Raw genomic sequence first — 12,392 nt, forward strand, 5'->3', positions numbered from 1 at the left:
TCAGTCTCAACATTCAAGGAAACTTCTGCACGATAAAATCAGTCGCTTTCATCACTAACTTCATTCTCCCGATACCTAATCATGCCCATTTTCATTGAGCAAGTAATCTAGTCCATACTACTGCTTTGCTGCTGAACTTAAGACTTTGGCCTTCTCCGGCCTCACTCAGCACATTACTTTGCTCAACAAGGGACAAAAAATCCTGCGAACTCAAGCTAGAAAAAAACAGTGTAAAATTCTTCTGTATTCCCCGAAACATACACTTTATAATGATCTATGCACCAAATACTCGATTAATAAATCCACTTACCGGAAAGAGACGATGCACTCCCCGCGACAGCCAGCGATATTCTCTTTATAAGTTTACGTGGAGTCGGCCTTGTAGGCTCCCCAAATCAGTCAACCGAACCACAACAGTGAACCTATACTGTTTTGAGCAATAGGTTGGTGAGTTCACTGGTCAGTGTGAAAGTGAATGCTAATTACATCATGTTTTTCACTATATTGTTTTGGTTGGATAACGCTCACAACAAAGCATAAGCAAAATAGAATTTGAGAAATAAACAGATTGTAATGTGTCTGACTCTGAAGTGCCATCTCCGAATACCCGTATCTAACGAAACTACCAGTCTTCTAGCGCCAGGGTTCGAATCAATACCGATATAAAAGATGGCAGGAAAGTGACTGACTCGGCCAACAGAAAAATGGTTAACCAGAATCCGTGTTGGGAACCTTGTTGTCGTCCTTCACGCCCTCTGTTGTGGTTACGCATAAGCTTATTGTTTATGGGTAACTAATATAATATCTTACTGGGTAACGAATATAAATCTTTAATACACACTACCAGGAGTATTTTTATTGTTTCTTCCATCCTGGTGTTGTGTAGTACCTATGTTTTATCTCATCCTTAGTATTTTTCTCCCAGTACATACATGATCAATAACAGGGGTATATGTGTTTTAGTTCTCCTCATTCTGATGTTGATGTATTGGATATTTAACCTCATATTTATATTTTTCTTTTATTCTGCTTTATCCTTTATGCATTTGTTAACAAGAGGAATATATGTATTGTCTTATTATCCTGATGTATTCTCCGTCAGTTTTATCTTTTTTTGTAGTATGTCGGTACCAGAAGTAAATTTATTGTTTTTCTCTCCTATCTACTGTCTCATTTTTTTCCCTCTAAATATATCTGAATTATTTAATATATCATGAATAAAGAAACCAACAATAATAGGCGTGTATTTATATGATGAATTGCAGTTAACATCATCTTAAACACACATAGTCAGTCACCAATAAATAAATAGGATCTCTGATACCCACCAGCATACTATTGTACATTAATTATGCATAATAAAGAGTGGCTTTGGTGTCTATTACAGCGTGCTAACTAGGCACTGCAGGTTTCAAAAACATGCACCACAAAAGCACATATTTACAGTAAGCGTTAAACATTGTATAAATATCTACTGAAAGCTTTACCGTACACAGCACAACAGTGTGAATGACCGATCATGTTTTCCTCATTCAGTATCAGGTGCACATTCGAAAAAGCCACTTCGTCTCACACTATTAAAAAACAACAACCATAGTTCCTCTATACTGATCCGTTCATTGCTTTATATGACGGAAACGTATATATTTAAATGTATTTTTCTGATGCAGTTTCACGATTTATGAACAATTATTTATCAAATATACAGCGGTTAAAATGGCGACAGCCCAAGTATGGTGGTGGCAAAATGTCTGTCCCCCAAAAGTGAACTTTGTTTAAGTGAGGACGACAAGCTTCGTCGCCAACGCCACTTACATTCGCAACGCATCACTGTCGCTCTCCGAGGTTTCAGTTAGGAGGAAGGATCCTTTTAGAGCTTTCCCATCATCGTGTATATAGTCACTGGTTCGAATCCTGGTGTGAGCAGGGGGCACCACTCGACTAGGGTATGTCTATCCGATGTGTGTGAGTTGGTGGATCAAATGAGTACCTAGGGCAACACCTGGGGGAGGTTGTTATGGTAACCTGGATGATGTACTGAAGTCGTATCCCATTATGGTGAGTGAATAACACGACACAAGCTTAGACCGCTAATTTATGGATACAAAAATCGTGGCCAAGCTTCTCCTAGCATCTGGTCCTTTACATTACATTATATTACCTTACCCTTTAGACTCAAATCGCTGTCAACCTAAATCAGTCATTCAGTCGAGAGGTATACATTAATCCAACTCATTTTTTTTTTTTCACTTCAGGCTTCGAGGCGGGGGAAGAGGATAGTGTCCCCCTTCTATGGCGCCTCCCTCCCCCCTCCCGGTGTCAGTGTGGGCGTGGGCGTGGGCTGGCGCGGGCGTGGCGGAGGGGCGTGGCCGTGTGTGTCTTGCTGGTGGCCGCCACGTTCTCTCTTTTCCTCGTCACGTCACCCAGACCCGCTGGACTCTATAGCAGGGTCATGTTTACCTGTGAGTGAGTGGGGAGATAGATAGACAGATAGATAGATAGATAGATAGATAGATAGGAAGATAAACATATAGGTGGATAGATAAGTAGATGGGTAGATTGATGGCAAATAGGCAAACACAAAGACAGATAGAAATAGGTGAGTAGGTGGAGAGAGAGAGAGAGAGAGAGAGAGAGAGAGAGAGAGAGAGAGAGAGAGAGAGAGAGAGAGAGAGAGAGAGAGAGAGAGAGAAGGATGAGTCTGTAAATTACTTTGAAAGGAGTGACTGAATCTGAGAGTGAAATTTTATGAAATGAAGGATGAGGTAGGGTGAGGCAGGGTGTGAGGTAGGGTGAGGCAGGGTGTGAGGTAGGGTGAGGCAGGGTGTGATGTAGGGTGAGGCAGGGTGTGAGGTAGGCTGAGGCAGGGTGTGAGGTAGGCTGAGGCAGGGTGTGAAGTAGGGTTGAGTGAGGCAGGGTGTATGGTAGGATGAGGTAGGATGTTACAAGGTGAAGTAGGGTGTGGCAGAGTATGAGCCAGGTTGAGGCATGATGTGAGCTACAGTGAGGCAGGGTGTGACAAGGTGAGGAGGGTGTGAGGCAGGGCGTGAGAGAGAGTGAAAAAAGATGTGGAGCAACGCAGTTTTTCGACATTTATTTATTTATTTTTTTCAGGTAATTTGGTGTAGTTTATGGCTCGTATTCGAATGTGTGTGTGCGTGCGTGCGTGTGTGTGTGTGTGTGTGTGTGTGTGTGTGTGTGTGTGTGTGTGTGTGTGTGTGTGTGTTGCCTATATTTATCTTCCTCGTATATGTATTGACATAGCTTGCGTCAGTAGCACGTGAATATACTGTATAATAAGGTGAAAAGCTGGAATATTTCGCAAAGGAAAAACTGCTACGGAGCCTCCCACATCACATTTACCCCTTTCAGTATATTTACCAGAAGCTGAACATCATCTCCTTGTCTGTCTATCTGTCTATCTATCTATCTATAGCCAGACGCTAGAGGGGTGGCCACAAGTATATACTCGTAGCCTCCACGTCACCTTTTCCCCCTCCATTTGGCACACCTCCCTCCAACTCGCACACTCGTCTCATTTATCTTTGTACTCTCTCCACATTTCATCCTTGATCTCCCCCTCCCCCTCCTCCTTTCACCCTCCACCTCACTTACAAACACTCTCTAAGTCAGTCTCTCATTCTTCATCCTTTCCACATGGCCAAACTATTTCAGTGTACCGGTACATCTCTTAACACTTGCAGTTACATCCACATCAATTCCCTGTAAGGAGAAGCTATTTGCTAGGTAGGGGTTATGTTTACCTTGTCAGAGTACCTCCTCGAACTAAAGGAGATAAATATATAAATAAATTCTTCCTGATGCAGCAGAAATGAGCTAGGAAGTGGGTAATGGGAAAGATTCGTCTTGAAATTTTATTATCTGTAGTGTATAGTGTGCATAAAACCTTTTCAGATAATCGTATTTAATTTCCATTTTCAGTTAATCGTGCCCCAGAATATATTCTGGACTTTATGGTGCCTTCTGCAAATGCCTCTGGTTCATCATCATCATTATCATCGTCACTCTCATCACTACCACCACAAGACATGGAAGGAGGGAAAGTGGAGAGTAAAGAGAAAGGGGAAGGGAAGAAGGGCGATGATGCCCAGAAGGAAAAGGACATACTGGAGAAGGGGAAAAATGGGTTCCTGGTTCACACTCCGGGCTGCATCATACCTGACTTCGATCCCTTCCATCCCACCATTACGAAATTTATCTCCACTCCAAACCAGGCAAGTCAAAGTCCAGCTAGGCAAGTCCACCCTTTAATTGAGTTTTAAGACTCCATTCTCTTTGGTGTTTATTGCGTCCGTTTTCTTCTATGCAGGGGAAGGTTGCCGATCTTTTTCTCCTCACAGTAATAAGCTGTATTTCTGTTGCCATAGGACACTTAGAAGCGTCTTTCCTTAAACAGTTAATTTTGCATCTCAAGCCTTGATTTTCTTTTCCATGTTTATATCTAATTGCTATGGACAGTTAAAGGAATTTTCTTTGGACGATTATGGAGATGATGTGTAAGTACTGATGATGATGATAATATTTTTTTCAGATTCTCCTTGTTCCTCGATTTTGCCTTGCTCATTTTATAACTGGGAACAATGATGATAATGATGATGATGATGATGGTGATGATGATGATGATGATGATGATGATGATGATGATGATTTTTATTTTTATTTTTCAGATGACTTGCAAAGGTCCTCCAGCACTGACATCAGCTGGGGGGACTACTTTATATTTCCACCAAGACGTGCTCATCAAAAACCACGAGCAATATCTCAACATATCCAGGGAGATGATACAGCAGCAGCAGCAGCAGAAGGCGGCCCGGTCAGCAGCACGCACTACCACCACTCATCCACCACCACCTCCACCCAGCAACACATCATCCACTCATCGCTCTCCGTCTTCCACCCCCGCGAGTGCCAGTGGGGAGGTGGAGGTGTATGTGGACTTGGTGAACGGTAGCAACAGTAACAACAAAAGCAAAAGCAACAGTAAAGACAACAGCGAAAATAAAAACAAAAATGAAAACAACAAAAACAACAATGCCAATAGCAAAAACTCCACCATCAACAACAACAACATCAACAACACCAGCAGCAGCCAAGAGTTAAATAAGTCTGTTGATGAAGAATTACGATGCTGCTTCAAGGCCATATACAGATTCGAACCCGACCCCAGCCACTACAAAGCACACCTCGACGATAAGTGGAGGTAAGAGCTAGGGGAGGCCCTCTTCGTAGCTCCTCCTCCTAAGCGATTTATTCCGGGCATTACCCTTCAGTACCCCTATTGTATGATGTAAATGCAAAGTATATATTAACGCGATATAACGACAATGGAATGTTAAGGTACAATATGCTTAATGAGTCGCTTGGAGAAAGGTGATTCGAAGCATTGGAGTGACGTATGAGAATGCTTGAGTAGGTCCTGAAAGCATAATTAGTTTGGCAGAAGAAACTGTAAACTTGGTAGACTGAAGCCTGAAGTTGCCTTGCTCCTGCCGTCCACCATCACCCTTTTGGGAGAATAGGGAGGGAGTTGAGAGACGTCATTATAACCAGGCAGTGGAGTCGCTCAGTTATAGAGATGCCACCGTACGAAGGCGTCCCTCTCCTTCAACGGACGTTACTGTTGCTAGATGGATGCATTCAGCTTAGAGGAGCATCCAAGTATTGAATAGATTATTAAAACTTGTACTGTATAAAAATCTTACTTAATCAGGGACGTATTTTCCTTTGTATTGTTACTTGTACCAGATGACATTACTCAGAGTAGGGGCTGCGTACTTGGTAATTCAAACTACACTTCTTGGTTTTGCAGATTCAGCAGTTGGTGCCAAAATATAACCAAGGCTGAGACCACTATTGAAGATGAGGCCGTGTTGGTGGTGTGCGAGATGAATGGCGTCCCCGTGTACAAGAACATCCATTACTTCATCCAGCGAGATAAGGTCCTGCAGAGACTGAAGAGCTTTAATAACTCAGCTTCAGGGGGTAACCACGGCCTTAGCACCACCACCCCGGCCTTAGAGAGTGCTGTCGGTCCCAGTAGCCTTAGCACCACTCCAGTTCCAGGTGATTCCATTCCTAACACAGTGGCTTCCAGAGTGGGTGAGCAGCATGCTGAAGAAGGAGGATCTGTGTTGAAGAAGAGACGGGTCAGGGCTGTAAGATACCCAGGAAAGCCTAGTTCTAGTCCTGACATAGTGACTTTCAAGGTAACTACGCCATTGCCATCTAAAGACAGTGACACAAAGAAACAGAGTGTAGAAGAGTCCGTGAAAACCAAGCAGAGACGAACCAGAAATGTACGATCCCAAAAGGTACCGAGTTCCAGTCCTGACACAGCGGCTTCCAGAGAGAATGAAGGATGGCCACAGAAGGACAGCGACACAGAGAAGCAAGTAGGAGAAGCAGAATCCTTAGAGCGACACGAGAGAGCTGCAGGAACCCCGGAGAAGCTGAGTGTCATTATCTTTGGGACGGACTCAGCCTCGCGCCTCAACATGCGACGCCACCTGCCCAAGACCTTCAAGTACCTGAAAGAGGAGCTGGGTGCCGTGGAGGTGTTCGGGTACAACAAGGTGGGGGACAACACCTTCCCCAACCTGATGCCTCTCCTCAGCGGCCTCAGCAGTAAGGAGCTCCTCGCACACCCATGCATGCCCAAGAAAGGCCACTTCGATGCCTGTCCGTTGATCTTCAAGGACTTCGCTAAAAATGGCTATGTAACCGCATTTGCCGAGGTAAGCCCTTTAACAGATCTGTTTTTGCACTTAAACTGGGAAATGGGTGATCTCTCCTTGACGGCATACTGCAGTGTTTAATAATGTGAAGATGTTAATACTTTTGAAGGTACTGTATCTAGTTACATTCCCGTACATACATACGGATATACATACCATCACGCGAAAAGGTTTGCAGACACTCCCTTACCAACATTATTTTTATGAACTTTTCTTATTCCTCCCCGAGCGTCAGAGAGTGCTTTTCCATCTCGTTCTTTTCTGTTCATTTCATACCGTCATCTCTCCCATTTTCCATCATCACAACCAACAGGGAAATGTTTAAGAACTTTTGATGGTGATGATACTGATAAATACGAGTACACTCTGGAAAGCAGTGTTCCATGGTATACTGATTTTACTCTAATTTGTACCATATTTTATGCCTTTGCCATTTTTTTAAGTAGGTCAGTGGCAGAAAAAGACATTGGTATGACTCTGCATCCATTCCATAGCACTTTTATTTGACTAGCATCATACGGAAATGTTAATCTCTTGTTATAGTTCTGATTATGGGATGGGGAGACGGCAATTTTAGGCCAAGTTAGTGTTAAACAGTATGGTTCTCCTCATGACCACTTTCTAAGCTGCTTGGCATCCCTCAACCTTCCTTTCCCATGCTCTGAGGTCCTTTCTAAAGACTTCATTCAGCGCTAAAGACTTCATTCCACGCCAAGGAATTCATCCCACGCATACCTTGGCCTGTTCCTTCCTCGTTCAGGTTTGTACAGTACAATGCTGAACATATTAACTCTCACACATTTCTTTCCACACATCCAGACCGTCTGAATCTACCCGCATGCGTCACATCACTATACTCTTCCCACTTTAACTTGGCCTAAGACTGCCATGTCTCCATCTTAAACGTTGATCTGTTACAAAAGATTAACAGTAGAATATGGTGCCGGTCATGAAGAAGTGCTATGGGCAAGAATGTAGAGCCGTAGAGCAAGGTGATATAAGCTGCAAAAACACGAAAATCTCAGCCAAGTTAAGATGGAGGAAGTATAGGTAGCTTAATCCCTTCAAACCGATGACGTACCCTTTTTATTTTCATGCTACTTCACTGCCATTTTACTCGGCTTAGGAAAGGCCTCTTGCGGGATGTGGGTTAATGAAGTCTACATCTAATTCTTGTAGTTCGGAAAGTCTCCCCTAAACTGGATGACGTTCTCTGGAAGTAACGTTATGGTGAAAAGAAAATAATTGTAGTGAAGTAGTAATTAACCCCCGTGCAGTTGGTAGGTATTAATGTAATCCACCTTTGTCCACTCTTCCTCACCTGCCACCTCTCCCCTGCAGGATGCTCCGTGGATGGGAGTGTTCAACTACATGCACGGAGGCTTCCAGTACCCGCCCACGCACTTCTACGGACGACCCTTCTTCATGGCGTCGGAGAAAGAGATCGGCACCAGCAGAAAGGGCAACGCGAATGTCTGCCAGGGCCCTCAGCTGAGCATAAAGGTGGGCGGGGAGAAGGGGTGAAGAAATTAAATGAGCCCCTTAAATCAGATGACTTGAACTATCTTCAGTGGACATCATTTTACTTAGGAAGGATCTATAGTAGTGGAGGGGTTAGTAAAATCTTTGTTAACTCACTCAGTCTTATTGCGTTATCATTTATCTGGTCAATTTGAAGTTTCACTCAAGCAGTGATATGTTTTTTTAAATGAAGTAGAGATTTTCCTTACCTAACCTAACTTAACCTAACCTTATCTAACCTAACCTGAACAGACTGGCTTAATCTAACCTCACCCCACCACACTAGCCTAACTTAACCTATACGTTCGTGGGATTCATACTCGGGGTCTTTCAGTTGCGAGCTGGATACACTAACTACTTACCCAACTACACCCCCACCTACTTCTCCACCAGGTCATACACGACATCTCCCTAGCGGTGGCTCGCAGCTTCCCAGACCATCCCAGCTTCGGTCTATATTGGTCCGCCAGCCTGAGTCACGACTACCTCAACATGCTGCGCCACACCGACCTGCCGCATCTGCGCTACCTGCGGGAACTGCGGGAGGCCGGCGCACTCAACAATACCGCACTTTTGTTTATGAGCGACCATGGGATGAGGTGGGGCAGCATCAGATCGACTTACGTGGGGATGCTGGAAGAAAGACTGCCTTATGTCCTTCTGTACCTCCCGCCGTGGTTCAGGACTAAGTATGCCATCAGTACTGACAGCCTCTCTCTCAACAGGGGCTGGTCACTCAGTCGACACATTAATTTAGGATTAAAGCTAAAAGAAACGTGTAAACACTGAGCATAGGTTTGCTGATTTATAAGAATGTCCAAAACTCATCACATGTTATTTACTCATCATCTGTTTAGTCACTAGCGAGCAAATTTTTGAATACCTCCCAAGTCACTCTGGTATAAAGACAACCACCCCACAGTACTTCATTTATCTATTATTTAACTTTTTCACAGCCAATCACGGATACAGGTAGTTCTTGCTATTGCTCTCTCATGGATGCTTACTTTTTGTCGCTATTAGCATACTACAATATTGAACATACGAGTATACTGTCTGTCTATCTATCTATCTATCTATCTATCTATCTATCTATATACACATATACATATTTAACCCATTGGATCCCAGAGTTGCTGGGCGAGGCACTGCACTGGCAGGGTACTAAGCGTACCGCCCTCCGCCTATCGGCTCATAGTCGCGAAGCTCATAGGTCCCTACCCGGGGGTTCCCTACTTCATTAAGATTTGAAAATTCCCAGTTCTGTCCAATACTGAGGACACTGGTCTCCAATGGGATATATAGTGTTTAGTTTATATAATTTTTATCGTAAAATTATGCCGTTAATATAATTATTATATTTGGTTGTCATAATTATGATGAGCCATTGGTTATTTTTCTATATTTAGAAACACCCCAAGGAATGTATGCTTTCAGCAACATGGTTCCTTTTTCAATATATGTTCGTATTTTGATTGTTATTACTCTAATTTCTGTAGTGCTGTATTCTCCCCCTCTCTTCTCTCTCTCTCTCTCTCTCTCTCTCTCTCTCTCTCTCTCTCATCCACATCCCATCCTCCCCAGGTATCAAGCCGCTTACACCAACCTCCGTCTCAATACCCACCGTCTCACCGCCAACTATGACCTGTACCACACTCTACTTGACCTCGCTTACGGCCGCTTTGCTGACCTCACCCACGTCACAGCCAGGCCAGGTCGCGGCGTCAGGGGCATCAGTCTATTCCAGGTCAGTCAGGTCAGGTCAGGTCATGTGGGAGATAATATGCTGAGTTCAAAGTCACACCAAAGCTTAATGAGAAACGTCAGTAAATACACGTTCCCCGGAATGAAAGGGTTAATTTGACTTTCCTTATCCCCAAAGGGTGTATTGATCCTTACACACTTCCTTCCCCCCAGAGAGTGCCAAAGAACCGCACGTGTGAGGACGCTGGTATTCCTGAACACTACTGCACGTGCCAGGACACTAGCGAGGTTGCCCTAGACGACCCCGTGCTGGACCTTGCCGCAACCTACCTCATGAACTCACTTAACGAGGACCTACAACCATACCCCGCCTGCAGTCAGTTCTCACAGGTCAGGTCATGTGGAAATAAGACCAAAAGGACGTAAAGCAATGCAGAAGTTAGGAGGTTATGCTAGATTATGCCCAGGTTAGGGGAAGTGGAGGCTAGATTTTGTGCATGTTATATTTTACTGAGTTTAGTGTATGTGGATGATGGATTATACGAAGGTTTGGTCGCCAGGAAAGGAGGTTGTAAGGAGATTAAGGCATGGGGAGGTTTCTGTATGGGTACTCGTAAAGTTAACGTGAATAAGTCGTGCGTATATATACCTATCGCATGATCTGTGTATACTGTGTATCGGTAATGTAGTTCTGTGTAAAGGCCAAAGTAACCCTTATGTATACTCAAGTAGCGTTCTGATTAAGCCTTATGTGTACGTATGTAGCCTCCTGATTAAGCCTTCTGTAAACTTATGTAGCACCCTGATGAAACCCGCGTAGCAGCCTAAGTACACCCAGTGCAAACCCAGAAACATACTTAATCATGCCTTTGGTATACCCAGACAAACACCCCTATCGTAACCTCCTAATGGCTGCTATGGCCCCGACAGGTGACGGTCTTGACGGCACGAGTTTCCCGACCCAACAAGGAGCTGGCACCGAAGGACAAGAGCAGTGCCGTGCGTAGCTACCTGGTACAAGTGGACCTGGCACCTGGTGGGGTGGGGGTGGAGGGGACACTCAGATTCACACCCCCAGACAATTTCCAGGTGTGTGTCATGATGCTATACTCCTTTTACCTCAACTTGGCTTAGCTGTGAGTCTTTTGGTGGCTTATTTCACGTAGCCCAGTGCAAAAAGGCAACACCATGGCTCCCTATCCTTTCTTTGGCACTTCTTCGTGACTAGATGTTCGTACTATTTACCTCATATCACGCAGCACAGCGCAAGAAAAAGGCAATACCATGGCTCTCTATAATTTCCAAAGCACTTCTTCGTGACTAGTATTATATTCTAGGATTAATCTACTGTTACTACTCAGCATTCGAGATGGAGAGAAGGCAATTTTTAGGCCAAGTTAAAGTAAAAGCAGTATAATGTTAAACTCTTTTCGTTTTAACTTGGCCAAAAATTGACATCTCTCCACAGTGTATGCTGGGCTGTAACAAGATAATTTAAAAGATCACAGCGCTAGTCACGAGGAAGTACTGAGGGAAGGATGCAGTGTAACGTTACTATGCCACTGAGTTACATGAAAAAATCTAAGCCAAGTTGAGGTGAAAAAACTATACCGCTATTACTTCTACTACTACTGTTACTACTACTACTACTACCATTAATACTACTACTACTACTACTACTCTGATTCACAGACTAACTTAAAAATAGTTTTCTGAAAAGTTTTATAATATTAGTCTGTCCAAGGCTAAAAAGTACCTAGGAATTACAGCTGATATAACCTTCAATGCGATTATGAGTACCTCTCTCTCTCTCTCTCTCTCTCTCTCTCTCTCTCTCTCTCTAATTAACACACCTTCTCACTCACACAGGTAACAGGTGAGCTATCAAGAATCACGGAGTACGGCAACACCAGCCACTGCATCCACCACAACACTTTGAGAAAATTCTGCTACTGTAAAGATATGTTAAAATTCACACCTCAGCCACACCTTCAGACCGAGACCGAGACCGGGGAGAGGAGAGAGACCGAGAGGCGGAAAAAGACCGAGAAAAGGAGGCATATCGAGACAGGGACCGAGAAGCAGACCGAGAAACAGAAGCAGACCGAGAAACAGACCGAGAAACAGACCGAAAAGCAGACCGAGAAACAGAAGCAGACCGAGAAACAGAAACAGACCGAAAAGCAGACCGAGAAACAGAAGCAGACCGAGAAACAGAAACAGACCGAGAAACAGAAGCAGACCGAGAAACAGAAGCAGACCGAGAAACAGAAACAGACCGAGAAACAGAAGCAGGCCGAGAAACAGAGAAAGACCAAAAAACAGACCGAAAAACAGAAGCAGATCGAAGAAAAGAAGCAGAAAAAAGCAGACAGCAGGAGCACTACCACAGCAGCAGCAGCAGGGGCGTGA

At 44.1% G+C, this 12,392-nt stretch overlaps 1 protein-coding gene across 1 annotated transcript in view; it reads left to right on the forward strand.

Annotated features, from left to right (window-relative positions):
• LOC145409280 (uncharacterized) overlaps positions 1-12,392 on the forward strand; it is an 84,154-nt gene extending 71,762 nt beyond the window's left edge. Inside the window, exons 2-12 of the mRNA XM_080279759.1 lie at positions 2,256-2,462; positions 3,943-4,046; positions 4,137-4,235; positions 4,689-5,221; positions 5,831-6,755; positions 8,097-8,258; positions 8,670-8,965; positions 9,861-10,023; positions 10,194-10,370; positions 10,911-11,069; positions 11,850-12,392. Of these exons, the coding sequence (XP_080135885.1) occupies positions 2,256-2,462; positions 3,943-4,046; positions 4,137-4,235; positions 4,689-5,221; positions 5,831-6,755; positions 8,097-8,258; positions 8,670-8,965; positions 9,861-10,023; positions 10,194-10,370; positions 10,911-11,069; positions 11,850-12,392 (3,368 nt within the window). The remainder of the gene's footprint in view (positions 1-2,255; positions 2,463-3,942; positions 4,047-4,136; positions 4,236-4,688; positions 5,222-5,830; positions 6,756-8,096; positions 8,259-8,669; positions 8,966-9,860; positions 10,024-10,193; positions 10,371-10,910; positions 11,070-11,849) is intronic.

Source organism: Coenobita brevimanus, chromosome 80 (assembly GCF_032717465.1).
Source record: "Coenobita brevimanus isolate Jiangsu-jjx chromosome 80, ASM3271746v2, whole genome shotgun sequence".
In the NCBI taxonomy this organism is placed as follows: Eukaryota; Metazoa; Arthropoda; class Malacostraca; order Decapoda; family Coenobitidae; genus Coenobita; species Coenobita brevimanus.